The following is a 20,982-nucleotide window of genomic DNA, read 5'->3' as shown; positions in this document are numbered from 1 at the left end:
CATGGATATTTTATCCAATCATTTGTGTGTTATGTTTAATAACATTTTAGTTTCTGGCTATTTTCCCGACCAGTGGACGGAAGGAATTATCATTCCTCTGCATAAAAAAGGCTCTGTTGATGATATTAGTAATTATAGAGGGATAACACTCGTTAGTTGTTTTTCTAAGTTGTTTACTACCATTTTAAACAAACGTATCGAATTGTTTTGTGAAGATAATGCTAAAATTTCAGATGCTCAATTTGGTTTTAGAAAAGGATGTTCAACTGTTGATGCTATGTATATATTGATGTCTGTTGTGCAGAATTTTTTAAATGAAAACAAACGTTTGTATGTTGTATACGTTGATTTGCTTAAATGTTTTGATAGTATATATCGTAACGCATTATGGTTAAAAATGTATAAATCTGGTGTAAAAGGCAAATTATTGAGAATAATTAAAAATATGTATGAAAATGTTAAGTCTTGTGTTAAGTCGTGTACATCATATTCTGACTACTTTAGTTATGCTGTCGGTCTCAGACAAGGGGAGGTAATGTCCCCGATTCTTTTTTCACTGTTTGTAGAAGATTTGGAACTTTTTTTACAAGATAGCACCTTGTCTGGCTTAAATATAAACGACATAACTTTAATTTTATTGTTATTTGCGGATGACATGGCTATTGTAGGTAAATCACCAGAAGAACTACAGAACCATTTAAATAACCTTTATCTGTATTGTAATGCTTGGGGGCTAAATGTGAACACTTCAAAAACAAAAATAATGGTTTTTCGCAAAAGGGGTAAAATTCGACAAGATGAAAAATGGACATATAATGGCCAAACTATAGAAATCGTCGACAATTTTAATTATCTCGGCACTGTTTTTAATTACACTGGTAGTTTCAACCTTAATCAAGAACACCTTGTTGGAAAAGCCCTTAAGGCTATGAATATTTTACTTTATAAATGTAAGCAGTATGATCTTAAGCCGAAATTATTTTGTCAGTTGTTTGATTCTTTTGTTGGGTCTATTTGTTGCTATGCCTCTGAAATATGGGGTTTTAATAAATCAAAAGAGATCGAACGCATTCATTTAAAATTTTGCAAAAGATTGTTAAATGTGAAAATAAACACATGTAATGCTACAGTTTATGGTGAGCTAGGCAGATACCCTTTATATGTAAATAGATATGTACGAATTGTTAAGTATTGGTTAAAAATTATTAACAGTAATAATATTATTATACGAACTGTGTATATTCAAGCATTAAATGATTGTAATAAAGGATGCAAAAATTGGGTTGCAAATGTTAAACAATTGTTAAACGATTACGGTTTTTCCTATTGTTTTGAGTCTGCGAATATAACTAATAGCCATGCTTTTGTATGTGAACTTAAATGCAGAATTATTGACACCTTTAAGCAAGAATGGTTTGGTAATATGAACGGAATTTCAATTTTAGATATGTATAGAATGTTTAAAACTACTTTTGAATATGAACATTACTTAGATTTATTGCCGAAGAGTCTACGTTTATACTTTGTAAAATTAAGGGCTTCTGCCCATCCCTTGAGAATACAGACCGGGAGATATACACGCAACAATATTCCCCGTGAAGAACGTTATTGCCTTTGTTGTAATCAACGGGACATAGAGGATGAGTTCCATTTTATTTGTGTCTGTTCATGTTACCGTTTACTACGACAAAAATATATTAAACGTTTTTATTACATGCACCCATCTGTTGTCAAGTTTCATAATTTATTAATATCAACATGTAAAATTGAAATACTTAATGTATGTAAATATGTTAAGGAAGCCCTAATTGTACGAAATACTATTTTAAATACCACTAATTGAAATTAATAATGTTCTCAACTTCGCATGCGCGAAGTTTATGTATCACTTTGCAGTCATGATAGTATGTGTATTATTGTTTTGTTCTTTATTTTTCCTTTGTACCATATATATGTGTACCATAGTAAATGAAATGTAGTTTGTCCTTACTACCTTTAAAATTATTATGTTTTTTCTTTGCGAAATCGTTGTTGTTCTCTGTTCTTATTTTGTGTCGAAATTTCATTGAATTGTCATATTTATAAATATATAATGTATTATTAATTTAGTTACTTACTATAGTATAATGACACGTGACATTACTTTATTTATGATTATATGCATTAAAGACGATGTACTTATGTATAAGTCTAATAAACTGTCTGTTCTGTTCTGTTCTGTTCTGTTCATGATGCATATGCAACACTTCTGAAATTCTAAAATTTCATTTTGTAATAAAAGGGATTGATTTAATTGACGTAGTATTCATGATGCATATGCAGCACGTTTAAAATTCTAAAATTTCATATTATAATACAAGAGATTGAGTTAAGGGTCGTAGTATTCATGATGCATATGCAACACTTTTAAAATTCAAAAATTACCTATTATAATACACGAGATTGAGTTAAGTGACGTGGTAATGTAGTCTAGTGAACCATGTTAAAAATAGACAAACACACAAGTCGACGTTGGTTGTTTATTCCACACATAAAAGGCTGTTTAAAAGGCTTTAAAAAAACAAGAGCGAAATTAAAGGGATCTTTTCACGGTTTGGTAAATTGACAAAATTGAAAAAAGTTGTTTCAGATTCCCAAATTTTCGGTTTAGTTATGATATTTGTGAGGAAACAGTATTACTGAACATGTGCCATGATATAATATAGCCATTATATGCATCTTTTGACGATATAAAAACCTAAAAATTATATAGCGTTGCAACGCAAAACGATTGAATAATTTGGAGAATTCAGTTGTTGTCGTTTAAATTTGTGAAACTACGAAGATTGCTTATATAACGTATTAAATACGCGTCTTATGTATGCTTGGCAGGATACATGAATACTACATTCATTAACTCAATCTATTTTATTATAATAGGTTATTTTAGAATTTCAGAAGTGTTGCATATAAACCATGAATACTACGTCTCTTAACTCAATATCTTTTTATAATTGTTACTTTTAGAGTTTTAGAAGTGTTGCATTAAACCTTTACCCGACTCATCCTTGATCGAGTTACATTATTGAGTTTTGTTTGTATTTGTTTGCAGTCTTGTAATAAAATGTGATCAAAGTTCCAACCAAGGCTCACTGCGTCGAAAAGGGCAAATTTTACCACATTTTGTTACAACGTTTTTAAAGACATTTATGACAGCATCTTAATAAAACTTAATCAGATTTTTATTTTACATTTTCTAGGCTGACTTCGAAACAGCGTTTCATAAGTCCAAAAATAAGATAACCGATTAAATGTTAAAAACCCCATTGTTACCACTCTATCGGCAACATGTATGATTCAATCTTGATGAAAATTGATTAGAATGTTCACTTTTGGCAATGTCTAAGCTGTATCCGAATCTGGATCACTTGAATAAATAACTAGGCAACCAGTTCAGATCAAAGAAAAACCGTGCTATCAGTTTCGAGGCAGCATGAAGCTAGACGAAACTTGGTCCGGTAATCTTAACCATATCTTGGTCAAATTTAAATCTTCGTCAGATGCATCTGCTTATTAGGTGAAATCTTAAAAAAAATGTTACTACTCTAGGCAATATGTATGACTCACTCATGATGAAACTAGGTCAGAATGTGAATAAATGCCATATTAGGTTTTGGGTAAACTGTGATAAAAATACATCATCTGGTCCAGCCTTCAACTATAGATGTCCGTGAGTTCAGTTGAGCGCTTAAGGGCCATCATTGACCTCTTGTTTATGTTTTATTATTAAATGTATACACATATTTGCACATACCGTTGAACCCCTCTAAACTGGACACCCCCGGTTAGAGAGGATTCCGGCTTAGAGGGAAAATTGACTATTTTACTTTCAGAAGGTCAGTTACATAGTCTTATGTGGAAAACCATACACTTTCAGAAAATATAACATTCATTCATTCTGCTTCACATAAGAACAATACGCGTTCTATGCGCTTATAATCCGTTTGATGGCGTCCATTAGAACTATTGGGTGATTTTTTTCCCAATGAGATATGTGCATTCACTTTTTTTCGCACGATTTCCCCGATCGTCGACTTTCCTACCCCATTTCTTTCACGCGCCTTCGCGTGGAAGGAGATTCCGAGCATTTTAGTCTTAGGACTAGAAAATATTATTTTCATGACAAAGACCTTTAATTGAAAGCTTGCCATTGTTTGATTCAAAAGTGGCACAAACGATAACACTTATAGCGCATACATTTCAATGCTTGCAAAACTGAACGGAACATAAATATTGAACAAGACCATACGTAGAAAAGAAACCCAACCGTATTGTCTAAATTGATGTTAACTTCTCTATATCGGCCCTGTTGATAAACACAGTCGGTATTAAAGGTCCCTCGTCCCATACCTTTTCCGTCAAGATAATTTACTTAAAATATATATATATATATATATATATATATATATATATATATATATATATATATATATATATCATGCCTCGGCTGTTTATCCAAGCTAGCTGACACCACGACATTACCCTGTGTGGGTAGTCCTTTAAAGGCAAACCGCACACTGAGGTGAACGCAGCGGCAATGGCATGTCCTTAAAACAGATATGCCATACCAAATAGCTTGAAAACAACGTGCAAAGTGTCCTCACTTTTTTCATTTGGTATTAGTTATGTTACCTAATGACGTGTTTTGGAAGCACACAAATTCTACCGTTTTAAACTAAAATAAGTTTCTAGTGTTGTTTTATTTGCTGCATGGCTGATCAAAATAAAAGGACACAAGTACATAGTTTATTAATCATATGACGCAATCGTTCTCTTTCAAGTTCTCTAATATCTTTTGATTCTTGTATCGTCACTTTAACCGACCGTTTTGTTGCAAATTTGTTTCATAGACATTGCTCAGTTTGGGGTTTTAACGTAAAATAATGATTTTTGTTGACTGTCGCATTAAAATTTAGAAGCCTCATTTATGCTTTAAATGTCTACCTTAGCCGTAGTTAATAACATCAAAATAAGAATAACGCCGTCATAAAATGTGTTGTGGCGCTGCACAATTGGTGTTAGTATTTGCGAGTGTTTACACGGTATACATGCAGTTACGACAATCAAAGTGGTTGCAAACAAGTAGCTTTTCTATACGCAGCGCAAGCATAACGATTCGAATCAACGTTCATCGAGCTGTATGAATGGTCTTAAATAACGCTTGTAAAATATTGTTTGTATCCAAAGGGGAAACTTCATATATTATTAATAATAAGATCTGAGCGTTTTTATCCAAAAGAAAGCAAGCGTATCACAATTGATGTCATTCCGTGTGGGTGTCGTTCATCAATACTGCATCGTCTTTCGCGTTTTCATATTATACTGTCGAATGATAATGACACCTGCCATAGCAGCAACCGTCTGAATCACAATAAATTGACGATGTTATGTATTAATTGCATAACCCAACGTTATTTGCATAACATGACGTTATTTGCATAACGAAACGTTGACAATCGTGTTTCCATGTACAAGTCGTGTTGCTTTGTACATACACAAGCATGGCTTTAACACGCCGTTCAACCTGTAACTTAAAAAATCGGATCATTAATCACTTAGTGATGAAACAAATAACTTGAATATATATTTCATCGTTTATGTTTTGTAAGCCATACATTGCCGACTTCTTGTGAAATATGCAATTATCCGCAAATTGCAAATACATGGATTGTTGCTGAAAACATAGTCTGAATTTCTGAGCAATGTTTACAATATTGCAATACGATGTCTTATCATAAATTGTACACAAGGGGAATAGACATACTATCGGCAGATTCATATTTTGTAACTAGTTCATGATATCGATATATACAATGTACAAAACATAGAATATATTTGTTGGATTTAGTGTGATATCGATTTTAATTTATGAGTGATCATATAAAACATTTTATGATCACGAGTGAATTAAAATCGATATTCCAACGAGTCCAACAAATTTTATTTTTATTCAATGCTTACCAATGGCTATTTTGTATGTTTGCCATTCCGTACAATGAGACCCCCCCCCCATTATTAGTAGATGTATGTTCACAGGAAGCTTATTCGTGTGTTTCTGTAATTTAATAAACATTCAATGCAGAGTAGTCGCCCTTGGTCAATTTGGGGGCCACAATGGGGTGACCAAATATATCTAAAAAATAGTTCCAGAAAACCAATGAAAATAATCGATAATGTTCAATGTTATTTAAAAAAAAAATGAAATATCAGTTTAAATTCACTGATATTTTTCTTTATACCATCGGCAAGCATAAAATAAATACATTTTAGAAACTTTAGAAAGTCCTTACGAAAACATAAAAAAGATAAAATGATCATATTATATTTACTATAACCATGATGAAGCATTTTCATATCATAGTAATGTTATTGTTTTTTTCTGTTTTTATAATTTTAGAATGAATTGTAAAACAAAACGAAAGTTAACAATAAAACGCAACCTGTATGATTGTAAACTAATTTACACATCTGCAGTAGTAAATTGAAACAAGATAAATGATGTTTTGTCGATAATGTAAAATTCGGTCAAGCTTATAATTTCATCATATAAATGCAGCCATGGCAGTTCATGGTTTTTAAAACTCATAAATAATGTGTTGCTTGCCATCATTGGGTTGTTAATAATTGTTTGAAAATTCGAAGTAAATTAATTATGCATACTTTTTCAACTGTTTGCTCGACGAAACAAAACACCTATGAATTACCTGTTCCGGCATTAACCGCAAGTTTTTGGAAACGTTTGAAGAGTATTTTATTGGCACAGGGGCAAACTTTACATCATCAAGCGTCGAGTATAGAAGTAGATTGCTGTCATAAATTATAGATAAATAACTGTAAGTTAATTAAAATATAGCTTGGTGCTTCGTACACAGCCTTTTTATTTAGAAAAACTTTGCGAATAGAACATACTATATGAATTAAGAACATCGGATACGATTCATTAAATCCGACTTAAATGATCCAAGTTTTAAGGAACGCATGCCCCCATTTTATCTTTACATTCAAAATGTCGCTCAAAATAAGCATGACTAGAAGTTACATATGTTCCTGGGTTAATTTCAACATTTCAATAATAATGGTGTTTGAATGACAAATTACTAGCTACTCGTCATTGAATTGATGCAACTCATTAACATATCGATACGTATATATGTTTATATTTTCTTCAGACAAAATTGTTCATACTATCAACGTTATCGTCAGAAGTGGTATTAAACAAAATAAACACCAATACAATATCAAGAAAACTATAAATTACAGCTTTGCTAAATTTTTAATATTGTATAACACAAGGTGTTCACAAATACTTATGTTGAATAATTATTTAAATAGTGTTACCATGTGCGTGCCTTCATTTAAAATCTTCTGAAAATCACACTTGAGATTATGTCGTCGGGTGTTATTTCTATTTCTATGCTATTTCTAATACAAATATGTGTTCAAATAGAATGTTTCTTTATGTTTCTTTTTTTTCATCATAAACGGCTGTAAATTAATTCGAGAATAAATGGTCAAGCAAAAAAAGTTTTGTACAATAACATAAGAATTATCGGCTATCACCGCAAGACAATGGGGCTTTATCATGGTCAGGACCCGTTCGTTCGTTAGAAGTTCTTTGTCGGAAGTGAATTTGCAGGAGTTGTCTATTACTATATATATTCATATTATATTGTTTTCACAGTTAAGGTATTGCCTATACTTGCAGGAACCAATAAACGAATGTAAACATTATGTTAGGACGAATGGTCGGAGCGTAAAAATTATGTACGAATATCCGGACTGTCCAAATAATGTAGGAACGTTTGTCCGGGTTGTCAAAATAAAGTAGTCAAAACAATTCAGGAACGAATGTCTTCTTTGTCATAATTACCGTAGGAATGATTGTTTGTGGCAACGAAAGTCCGGATACCTATCAAAGCGCTAAATACTAGGGATGTCAAACCTAAGCAAATCCGTAACCGGTTAAGCTCTTTCGATATTCGAAAGGTTAACCGGTTAATCGACTGTCTTTTGACCACATAAAAAAACATTAAAAAAAACGCATACGTTTACAAAGACTTATAAAATATGTATTTTATAGGTCTTTGACGTTTATAAACAATTACATGTATATGCAAATATACTCTGTCTTGTTGATTGTCTTGCAACCTAATTACTTGTGCGTTGTGAGAAAACCAGGCATGTGCGTACAGTGTCGTCCAAGATTATCCTGTGCAGTCCGTAAAGACTAATCAGGGACGAAATTTCAACATACACTGGATTTTCGTTAAGCAGATACTTTGCTTTGATTTTCGTTTATAAATTGTGTCTTTGTTTTTATACCGGAGCTCTGTAGCACCGATGTTCAAATCTAACTAGTAAAGGCTTTTAATAGCACACTTCTAATAATGTGAACATCTTTGAACACGTCCCTTTTTAAATTACACAATAGTATGATATTCATCACATATGTTTAATGCAATTGTGGTTATAATAATACTGAAATGCATTGACATGCCACTGACGCTAGTACTGCTGCTGATGTTGGTACTGCTGATAATCATGAATGCTGAAATTGATGATCATTAGGAAAAGGAAAAGGAGAACTATCACGATGATATATAAATATAACTTATATTTATTTTTAATACTTGACTTTCGAAGTTGCGATAACACGAAAGTGCAGTGCTATACTCGAGTACACAAACGTACTGAGTATTATTTGATCCGCGTCATGCGAAAATGGGTCTTATTCGACATATGTAGCTCCAGACCAAATAACGCACTCGTTTGGTCTTGCCAGGTGTTACACTGAATGCCAATGAGACCATGGAATCTTGCGTGACTGCGCAGGCTGCTCTGGAGCAACGCTGGCCGCATATGGCATAGGGCCCATTTTCATATGACGCCGTTCAATTAGGATTGTTAGGGTCACGATAACTTTTGAATGCACGTACTGCCTTACAGTCACATAACATAAAATATACGCATTATTCATTATAAATTCACTGGCCCGATTATTTTAGTTTTCCCAACAGGGTTTCTTGTTTTCGAAACGCGTAAACATTCTTAAAAGCGTGGTATTTGAAAGTCAGCGTTAGTCCTTTTGCTAATGGCATACTACATGAAACGTGTTTTTGATCAAGGAATATTACATAAAGCGTGTTTTACGTCAAAAAAATAATAAATGAAGCGTGTTTATCTTAATGGGGATTATATTTGATGCTTGTTAGAAAAAAACTTTCTTTTGTTACTTTCGCTCTCTCAAATCTTTGTTGATGTAATAATAAATGAAGCGTTTTTACTAATTGCTGGTGTGCCTGCTCATTAATACGCTGCACCTCGATGGTTTACAACTCAAATCGATTTTGATTCACTGGGGGGGGCATCACGGGTGGTAATTGCCGATAATTTGCGATCAGATGAGCGGATTAGCCAATACAGTGAAATGAAGTAAAACAAAACTAACGATTTGAGAATGTATTGCGTTCAACAACAAAAATGCGTTTTCTGAAAGAGTAACCGAATATTAATTTTGTAATCGGTTAACCTCCTTAAGAAACGGATAACCGGTTAACCGGTTAACCGTTGCCAACCATACTAAATACCCATACGTTTTAAATATTTAAAAATGTTAATGCTAAACATTTAACGTATTTAGCGGTACAGGTAAAATAAGACTCGGTGATTAAGTAGGGCCTAGTCCTATAAATCTTTAACGTAAGTTTATGGAACAATATAATACAAACCCGCTCTAAAAGAAATGTAATAAATGTAGCATGTATATAAATTTAATGAAACAACAAATTGTATATTTGGTGATAAGTGGCATAACCACGTCCACAAAGCATGTTATTTGTTAGGAAACGTAATTCAGAAAACATTTATAGCAGGTCAGCTTTTCAGTAGCATCAATAAACGTGACGTCTTTAAGTTTATACGATAGTTGTTTTCAATGAAAGTAACGTCATTTATCCCATCATCAGACGTGCATTGTCGAAATAAACCACTGTGGAATAAATTTACCTTTATTTCAGCAGTGCTGAAATATAGCTGTCACGCGCGGCGAAGAATGTTCATATTACTCGGAATCAACTATAAAGTAATCATTTTTAGTAAAATCGAATCAGATTCAACAAAACAAACAATTTGATACCAAGATGTAATATAGTTTTTACACATAATGCAACTCAAAAAGCAAATAAACATAATTTACAAATATTAAGTGCGCGTACTCGTGACGTCATTATTAATACGTCATACGACACAATGCATGTTGTTTCACGCTAAAGATGCAGTTGTTTAGTGTCTTTTTTTCATTATTTCTTAAAAATCGGGGACGTAGAGGTATGATAAACGAAAAACAGGTTGGTTACTGATCTTTTTGTAATGTATTAGGCTCGACACGATTAAAATAATGAAATAATGTTTGCTTAAAATATCTTTGGGATTTTCCGTCTAGTTCGATTTTCCTATTCTATGTTTAAAGAAATAATTTACGACTAAAAAAATTGATGGGATAAATCGAATACTAGGTCGGTGCCGAATAAAGCAAAGTTTATCTTGCTCGGCACGAAAATCTGAACCACTCGCCAAGGCTCGTGGTTCAGATTTTCTAAGCCTCGCAAAATAAACTTTGCTTTATTCGGCACCGACCTAGTATTCTCTATTTGCACAATATTTATGAATGAAAATGACGTCATATGTTTGTACAATTCAATGACGTCACTAAATAGTGAACTAAGTACTAAGAAGGGCGGAGTATTTAAAAATATAGTTCACGTCCTAAAGCTTGAACCAAATTAATCAGAATCGTGTTAGAATCGAAATAATATTTTTTATGATGGTTTGTTGTCGAATAACCCACAGTAAGTTGTATAGATGCGTGTTATCAAATCACTCGTGCTTCGCACTCGTGATTTAATTTCTACGCATCTATACTCCTTACTGTGGGTTATTCGACAACAAACCATGATAGAAAAATATTATTTCTTAAACCTCATATAAAGAGTTATCATTATGCATACAAAAAAAGTTCAGTTTGCACCACGTCCGTTTTTTATTGTCACTTGTTTATAGAACTCTTCAATATTTTCATTCACTGTAGAAGAACATGTATGCAATAAAAAAAATAACATAACATTTAAATAGTGTCATGTACCTCGCCTTTTATAGTGCTTTATCTTTGGTTATTCCTTACAACTCTTACACGTTCGATCGTTCATGAAACGACCACACACATACCATTGAGATTTATAGTTATATAATACTATGTATTGTATTATACGGCTAACGTACATCTTTGTTTTGTTAAATTATCGATATTTAGTCTTCTGATAGCCTATACTGATGGTAATCAGTAACTCGTATTTTTATTAAGATGAACTACTATGTAAATATATACACTAATGGTATTAAATATTATGTCGTTCAATTATTATTTAGGTGTTAGTACTTTTCAATATGGAGGTTAATGCTTAAAAACTTATTTTGTGATATACATTTATAAAATAAAACAAGTAAATCAGCACCATTCTGAAGTCTAAAGATTTAAAGATTGGTGTGAAATTCACACAGATGTTTAAAGCTTTAGATTTCAGAAATGTATGATGTTTCGTGAAGAAGAAAGCAAACTTTCACAATCAAAAACCTTTATTAAGAAATGTATCATAACGTATGACTGACATATGACCGTAATTGTATTTTCTTTTCGAAATCTAACCTCCTCTAAAGTGTTAAAGTAAATTTCTAATAAAATGTTTATCATCTTCTACACATGTTAACTTTCACCATCATCAACACAGATGAACAATTACAATCATATACAACTTCGACATTGGAGTGGACGTAGAAATGTCCTATATAATAACCGTTTTCCGGTGGTTTTATACGCGACGCGTTAAGATATTGAGCTGATTTTTGGTATGCAAGTCTACATACATGCCCTACTCACTTGATTTTCTGCGTGGTAATGGGCCTTGGAATTTGTTTTTTTGTATTGCTTTAAACATTATAAATTCGGGATTAAATAATAAATATAGTGTTAATGTGTAAAACAAAATTCGCTAGCGACTGTAACTGTAAACATAGCTGGCAATTAATTCGTGATGCCTTTTACGATTCGTCAATTAAATAGGAACTAATTGCAATGAACACACTGTTGTGCCTCCCCTATCATCGTTTTAAACAATTATTTTACAAATGAATTACGTTATGTAAATGATGTCATACCTGCATATATTATAATATAAATTAGTGAAATAGGTATCTTTGTATTTGTTAAATGTAGTACAACGGAAGACGCTACAAATTAATGTGTTTGTTTTTTCGTATTTTGTGTTTCAAGAAGTTGAAAACGGGAATACTAACTAATATGTGTTGACAATACGGTCAGTGTATATACCATCTTTTCGTTTTTGTTCATCACGATAATAAACGAAACAAGAAAATCAACATCAAAAAACAGAAATCTAAAATATTTTCTTTAAGACGTGTTTATTAGTTAGAAATATAAAACAAAATACGAAATGTATTTCCCTCAGATAGATAAGTACATGATATAAAGTGAATGATGTACCTCTCATTCATTAAACCAAACTCTACATTAAAAATGATTTTAAAGAAATGTCGTATGACTGACATGTTTGATTAGACCTTTTTTATTCTAAGTTTTCATAAAAAAAATTAAACAAACATGGTAGTTCAGTTTTTGAATAAATCTCTGTGTTAACGCTGGATCTTTCTTAATTCATTTCTTAACAATACAGTTCAGCCTTATCGTTAATACATTCATGTTATGAAAATATTTCGCGAAGAAAACAATTTACTTCAATGAGAATAATACAACAGCAAAAAAATGTGTACGGCTTGTATAAAGTTTAAGTATAAAAGACAAATGAAAACTGATCAACGGGTGATTACAATTAAATAATGCACGTTGGTGGTATATTAAGTATTTATTTCATAGAAAAGCGTATACACAGTACATTAAACGTTTATGAACAAGTTGTGTAAACAAACATTGGCAAGGTATAGATCAATACGAAACTTCATGATGTAAAACGTGTACTAATAGAACTCAATGAAAACTTATTTCGATAATATTTCGATAACAACTCAATCTTTCGAAAATAAGTTCGGTCGTGCAAATTGGTGAAGGTGTTATTGATTATAGTTATTTTATTGTTGTTATCGCCAAGTCAGTTGAATAAATATAAAAATGCAAGCTATATACGCAATATATTTATATAATATAAAAGAAGAAATAACACACAACAACATCACATCATAAATTGAAAAGTAAAAGTAAAAACCAAAAAGAGCCACGCATATCTTCAGAAATTTCCTTAGCAAAAACAACTCAACCATTCTTCTATTGATAATAGTGACCGTTCTATGTTTATTTGAATACAGCATTTGTTTTAAGAAAATCAAAATTCTAAAAAAAAAATAATCATCATGCAAAATTGGCTGAGCTGAAATTTGGTGTCTAAAAATTCGTAGTGCGATTAACATATCACCAATAGACATGACCAATGGACATGACCAATAGACATGACCTATAGACATGACCAATAGACATGACAAATATACATGACCAATAGACATGACATATAGACATTACCAATAGACATGACCAATAGACATGACCACAAGAAATGACCATTAGACATAAACAATAGACATGACCAAAAGACATGACCAATAGACATGACAAATATATATGACCAATAGACATGACCAATAGACATGACCAATAGACATGGCTAATATATATGACCAATAGACATGACCAATAGACATGACCAAAAATATATGACCAATAGGCATGACCAGTATACATGACCAGGATTAAGACATGACTAATAGACATGACCGATAGACATGACCAATATATATGACCAATAGACATGACCAATAGACATGACCAATAGACATGAACGATAGACATGACTAATAGACATGACCAAAAGATATGACCAATATACATGACCAAAAGACATTACCAGTAGACATGCCAAATAGCCATGACCAATAGACATGACCAATATACATTACCAATAGACATGACCAATAGACATGACCAATAGCCATGGCCAATAGACTTGACTAATATATATGACCAATAGACATGACTAATATATATGACCAATAGACATGACCAATAGACATGACCAATAGCCATGACCAATATACTTGACTAATATATATGACCAATAGACATGACTAATATATATGACCAATAGACATGACCAATAGACATGACCAGTATGCATGACCAATAGACATGACCAAAAGACATGACCAATAGACATGACCAATAGACATGACCAATAGACATGACCAATAGACATGACCAATAACCATGACCAATATACTTGACTTATATATATATGACCAATAGACATGACCAATAGACATGACAAATAGACATGACCAATAGACATGACCAATATACATTACCAATATACATGACCAATAGACATGACGAATAGACATGACCTATAGCCATGACAAATATACTTGACTAATATATATGACCAATAGACATGACCAATAGACATGACCAATAGACATGACCAATAGACATGACCAATAGACATGACCAATAGACATGACCAATAGACATGACCAATAGACATGTTCAATAGACATGACCAGGATTTAAACATGAGCTAATCAATAATGGGCTGATACTTTAGGGGTCATTAATAGCAAAGATGCGTTTAATCTAACCAATTTTCGTAAAATCATAAGGAAATAATTAACACGCAGCGATCAAGTTTTCTTGGTTATCTATGATATTAACGCTTTGTTATCCATGACAACGCCTGCTTCGAGTAAAAAACTGTCAAACTCAGTCGGCAGTGAAGAGGTCCTCAATGAAGTATGCATTTATCAGCTTTCTTGATGGTTGCGCGCACTGTAGGAACAAGTGTGTGTACAATTTTAACTACATGTCTATTTCACAGACGGCATTGTTTGGATCGGTACACGGAGAATCATTCCATAGGTAATTTTCGTAATAGGTGTAAGCGCAATGTTCTCTGTTTCCCGTATTATTTGGCTCACCCAACGCCCAATTAAAATAAGCAACCGATGTGTCGTCAATGGACGAGATCCAGCTTCCATCTTTCAAGTGTATGCCTATCCAAACGGGTCCGATTGCTGAAAGTTAAACCATCACTTTTTAAACGACATCTTCAATACGTGATGAGGTATGTAGACACTATAAACACGGGTTCGTATTACTTGTCATAATGTAATGATTTACAATCTTCACTAAATAACACTAAACATAAAACATTGTATCACAATGGAGTCGTCTTTAATACACGTGTATGCGTAAGGCTATACTACTCTATGTTATGTATACTCGTAAACTTGAAACGATTGAAAAACTACCAAAGAAATTTACCTTGCAGAACGTTTGAAGCGACATCTTTTTCCTCGTCCGAATCAATATACAGGACGTGCGCATTAACACCAAGACTCGAGCAATAATTCTGTGCAAATACATATTTACAAATAATTATTTTATAAAATACGGCGATGACGACAGATCCAGATTGGAATGTAAAGTATTTTTATGGAAAATGCATTTATTATATGATTTATTATCTAAAATTATGTTGATGAGTTATGCCTACACACTATACGAACAAATGCATGCAAGAAAACGAATTTACCTTTGTTTGATCGTATGTCATCTTTGTTGACGAATGCCTCAGATAGCACGAGTCCAGGAACGACAGCCATCCCGGATTACACCGCACAACTAAAGAATATATATACCGTGATAAATTCCAGATCTTAAACTAAATGTTTTATAATGACACAACCAATGAATCACTACTGAACGTGCATCGATATGTAAAATATTTTAACACTAATATTAACAACCTATTGTTTTGGTAATTTGATTACATTGTTTAGTTTGATAATAAATTTTATTTCATGACTTTATCATTCGCAATTCACAAGCAGAAAAGTTAAAATAGTATAAGATTATCGTTTAAAAAATATGATAAAATTATGAATGTATGCAAATGTTACTTTGATATTTTATCAACCAACTTGATATTAAACGTTAGCATACCCTTTGAAGCGATGGATTTCGTCGAAATTTTCTAGCAATTAAATATATGAGCCATGCTCTATAAAAAGGGTGTTTAACCCATTTATGCCTAGTGGACTCTCCCATCCTTCTAAATTGGATCAATTTATTTCCAAAAGTAGGGATGTCTGGTATATTTATTTCTATATTTAGAATATTTCTTACAGAAATTTATTTAAGCAAACAGCGCAGACCCAGATGAGACGCCGCATTATGCGGCGTCTCATCTGGGTCTACGCTGTTTATAATGTCCTTTTTTCAGGACGCTAGGCATGAATGGGTTAATGCATGTGCGTTAAGTGTCGTCTCAAGGACGACACTTTCCGTTTTTATGATATTTTTCGTTTACAGAAAGTTTCTTCTTAGCAAAAATCCAGTTGAGGCGGACAGTGTCGTTGCTGATTAGCCTGTGCGGACAGCACATACTAATCTGGGACGACACTTAACGCACATGCAATTAACCTTTTTTTTACAAAGCACGGCCCATATTCAAATTTCAAGGCAAAAATCAATTAGGAGAGCGCCCATGAGAAAAATTGTTGCCAGAAAGCGCACAATACAAGCGATTTAACATATCGCATCTTTAACTATACCGGTTGTGTAGCTGACGCTTCCCACCATCGGAAGTAGTCTTGCATCACTAGCATTCCTGTATCGAGAACGGCATCTTACGCACTCAGAACGCGTGTAAAATACCGACTTGCAGCCATCGGTACTAGCGCACACGCTCATGCACATCTGAATGGCCAGTGTCAGAATTACATCACCAATTTGTTCCGTAGCTGAACATTTGAAGCCCGAAACAGCAGTATCCATTGCAAACTTAACATTTCTTTGAATGCAGTTAACACCTATTACCAGCGAAAGAAATATGACAATAACTTTGATTTCCATGATTTGTTTTGTTAATTGGTACGTATTAGTCACAAGTAATGTTCTAGTAAAGATTAATTATTTCATTCAATTATAAACAGCCTTACAGACGTGTGAGACGACAACGTAATAAACCGATAGCTATAACTAAATAAATGAGAACATTAAACGAACCGAGCCGTATAAGTTCAGCATTTGATTAGTTCGTACACCGAATGTGGTTATATAAATTGATATTTCTAAACTTTATTTATAACCACGCCTTCGTATATAATTTCAACCAACCGTCAACACCGAAAATTAGCTGATACCGATCCTATTGGCTTTAAACGTTGCCATTGAAATGTCATCGTGTGAGAGGCCGGATTCTCCACAGCAGTCGATATCCCTATATAAAATTATTCATAACATGTCTACGGATGAGGCCGGGCGGTTACGGATGTGGCCGGGCGGTTACGTAGGTGACCGGTCGGTTACGGAGGATGTCGATTTATTGCATAACTTAAACGTTGGTACATTGAGCGACATTGTGTACTTTTTCCAATACTGCCGCGCCCATGGGCACGGAAACTCAAATGTTTTAATAATCAGCAATTTCGATACACGGTAAGCGCAGTGGTATAATATATTGAGTACGCAATGAAGATAACGTTTACTAATAAGTGGTCAAATTTGTAATCATGGGAAAATGCTATTTACAACTGAGTTCGAAGTTTTTAACTGCAACTTGTGAAATCGTTTTTGAAAATTGACATTTAAAGAAATCTCATATTTCACCACTATGTTTATTTATCATCAGCATCATTGCCTTGGAAAACTGCAATATATGCATAATAGTGTTTCATAATATATGCATAATAGTGTTTCATAGTAATGGTGCTTTTGAAAAAGGTCACTAGCCGCCAAGACTGGAATCGTATCTGTATACAGGTTACATAAATAATTGTGCAGGATATAATTCTAATAACATGTTTATTATAACTATTAGTATAAACCAGTGTATTTTCAACTGAATATTGCAATGAAAATCTAAGGTTTATTGACCCACTCTCGAATCGGTTTTCTGGATAGAACCATTTCTTGGTGTTTAAAGAGATATTGAGAACGCTCCATCAGTGCGAATGAGGATCAAACTGTAACTGTCTGGTAGCTTAATTTAATAATGGATAATTCTGTATTATTAACATATTTACTTATTATTTACTACCACATTATGTATACTCCATTTATGTCACAGTCCACTGCATGAAAAAACTATGAATGTGCCTGCGTGTTCAACTAGCAGGATCTTAAGACAGGTAATTACGGTAATTTAACTTCCCAACACAAAAGGTTTTTATGTATAATACATAAATTTACATGTCTGTAGTTGATTGCTATACGTAACTTCTACTGCATTTGACTGCATATTTATAAAACTATGGATCACATCTATTGGACATTCCAATGCATCACCAATTCATCTCAAATTCAAATCACATAATCACGTTATTTTTTTGTTTTTCTGAAGTAATTACAGTTAATTAATTTTATAGATTCTTTGTTTCTTTATACATTGATCAGGATATTGTTGATGAATTCTAAATAGAAGATTGCTTAAGTACCTGCACAAAGGTATTGCAATTGTATCGTTGACGTTTTGAAATAACTCTTGTTTGTCTGAAAGGGGCCTTTAATGCATACCTACTCGCCATGTAACTAGCGCATGATACGCTGAAAATACTTTTTGAGACGCCAAGCCTTATTAAAACCTCGGGCCGAAACTAGGTCAGTCCAACAGGCAGCCGGTGGGAGTTTTTGCACCAGGTCTCTTCCCTGGTATTACTCTTGTTTTGCCAAAATGGACCCTTAAATGTGCAAACCCACTCGCCATGTAAAAAGAGCATACTACGCTAAATAGGGTGTATGTTACGCCGACCTTAATAAAAACCCCGGGTCTAAACTAGATCAGACCGACATGCAGCCGATGGGAGGTTAGCGAGCACTTGGTCACTTCCGGGGGATAACTATTAATTGTACCAGGGCTTTTTTTCCTTCTTTGAGACTGGCCGTGGACGGACATTTTGACATTTTGACACGGACATTCACAATTCACGGACAAAATTCAATCTAATACGGCCGCGATTTTTTACAAAAAAACCCGGACATTTTGTGCTCAAAACTGTCAAAAACCGGACATTTGACAAATTAAAATTAAGTTTCGTTTCACCGTTTTGCATTTCGATTTCGATTTGTTTACTAATCGTTTAAATGACGTCGTTGTTTCAATCGATTACAAACGTGAATCGATTACAATTTTGAAACCGGTGCATATTAGTTTACGCGCGGCCAATCAACCTCACCATTATCCAAACAAAATAGCGTCGCGCAACTCGCGCTGCTGTGCAAAAATAAAATAAAAATTAAATAATCCAGATTTATTGAAATTCAGGATAACCATAAAAAAGCCGAAGCTTCTACAGAAGAGTAAGTGTTTTTACAATGCACAATTAAAACGGACGGATTAAATTATGAGGAAAGTAATTTGATTTTTTTATGCAAACGAAAGCATTGGTAACCGAGAGCGCGGCTTGTTATTTTATATCTTATCCGTTTGCACATATTGTAAATATTGGTTCAAATGAAGCATAACTGTGATCCGTTCTCATGAACATGTTTAACAGTTTCAGTATTATAATGTTTTGGGAACGATATATTTTAATTAAGATACCAACTATTTCTGAAATCAAAAGTAGTTCTTTCACTCGTTGTACTATATTTCGGATATGTTAAAATTCGGACATCTAAAGAAAGTGATATTTATGTGTTGATTTGTTGTTGATAGTTTGTAAAAATATGTTTTGTGTTATTTCAGACAACAAGAATGAATGGTTGCAATTATCCTGTGCCTTTCAGTCAAGAAATAGATGTGAAAAATTTAATTGGACCTGGAAATCAACCACCACAGATAACAGAACACCTTTTTACAATATGTGTCGTTTTAGAACAATTTGAATTAAGATGCTTCATTTTTTATTCATTTTTCATTTCAGATGATGTACATTTGTGTGATAATTCTAGGTTTCAATAAATAATTCTGATACATTACTGCAGGATACTGTTACATTATGTCAACAGTATTATATTATGTTGGTTATCTGGTTTATCAAGTGAAAAAAAAGTTATTTATATAAAAATAAAGCTTATTAAGACTTATGAAGGTACTTGTTGTTATTTATGTATTAATTAACATTCTTCTACAAGTAATACAAAAATACAGTGAATGCCATCATTCATTAATGTAGTAAGGTTCTTTAAATGATTGTTCTTATTAATCAAGTCGGAATAACGGTTTTCACACCGCGATAAAGTTGCACAACTTTTTTGGGGCCAGTGAAACCCCTGAATATACTATTTATACGATGAAGATATGATTGTATTACATAATTTAAGGACATTTTCATAATATTAAAGTGTTAAACATGATTTTACTATACGTATGCATTGATTTTTGAATTTCACAATTTGTACAAGTTCGCGACTCGTTTTTCACAATTTTCAGTAGTTCGCGACTCATTTTTTCACAATTTTGAAAAGTTCGCGACTCATTTTTCACAAAATGAGGGGGCCAGGGCCGCTTCACAAAATCAGGAAAAAAAAGCCCTGATTGTACGAATGGGACCCTCAAAGGCGCATACTCACTCGCCATGTTACTTCGCTAAATAGGCTGTTTTTGACGCCGACCCTATTAAAAATCCCGGACCGAAACTAGATCAGCCACACAGGCAGCCGACGGGAGGTCAGCGTGCACTAAGTCTTTTCAGGGCGATAACTCTTATTTTTCCGAAAGGCGCCCTTAAAGGTTCATACCCACTTGCAATATAAATAGCGCATAATACACTGTATAGGCTGTATGTGACGCCGATCAGTATTAAATCCTCGGGCCAAACTATAACAGCCCGACAGGTGGCCGACGGGCGGTCAGCGTTGACTAG

General features: G+C 33.3%; 1 protein-coding gene across 1 annotated transcript; it reads right to left on the bottom strand.

Moving 5' to 3' along the window:
• Positions 1–12,494: 12,494 nt before the first annotated feature.
• Positions 12,495–17,006, bottom strand: LOC127857499 (C-type lectin BfL-2-like). Its single transcript, XM_052393896.1, has 4 exons — positions 16,729–17,006; positions 15,708–15,796; positions 15,437–15,524; positions 12,495–15,186 (listed from the first exon to the last, which is right to left on the bottom strand). The coding sequence occupies exons 1-4, from the start codon at positions 16,949–16,951 to the stop codon at positions 14,972–14,974; spliced, it is 615 nt and encodes a 204-aa protein (XP_052249856.1). The 5' UTR covers positions 16,952–17,006; the 3' UTR covers positions 12,495–14,971.
• Positions 17,007–20,982: the final 3,976 nt, after the last annotated feature.

Source organism: Dreissena polymorpha, chromosome 14 (genome assembly GCF_020536995.1).
Source record: "Dreissena polymorpha isolate Duluth1 chromosome 14, UMN_Dpol_1.0, whole genome shotgun sequence".
Classification (NCBI taxonomy): Eukaryota; Metazoa; Mollusca; class Bivalvia; order Myida; family Dreissenidae; genus Dreissena; species Dreissena polymorpha.
This window is presented reverse-complemented; position numbering and strand designations above follow the sequence as displayed.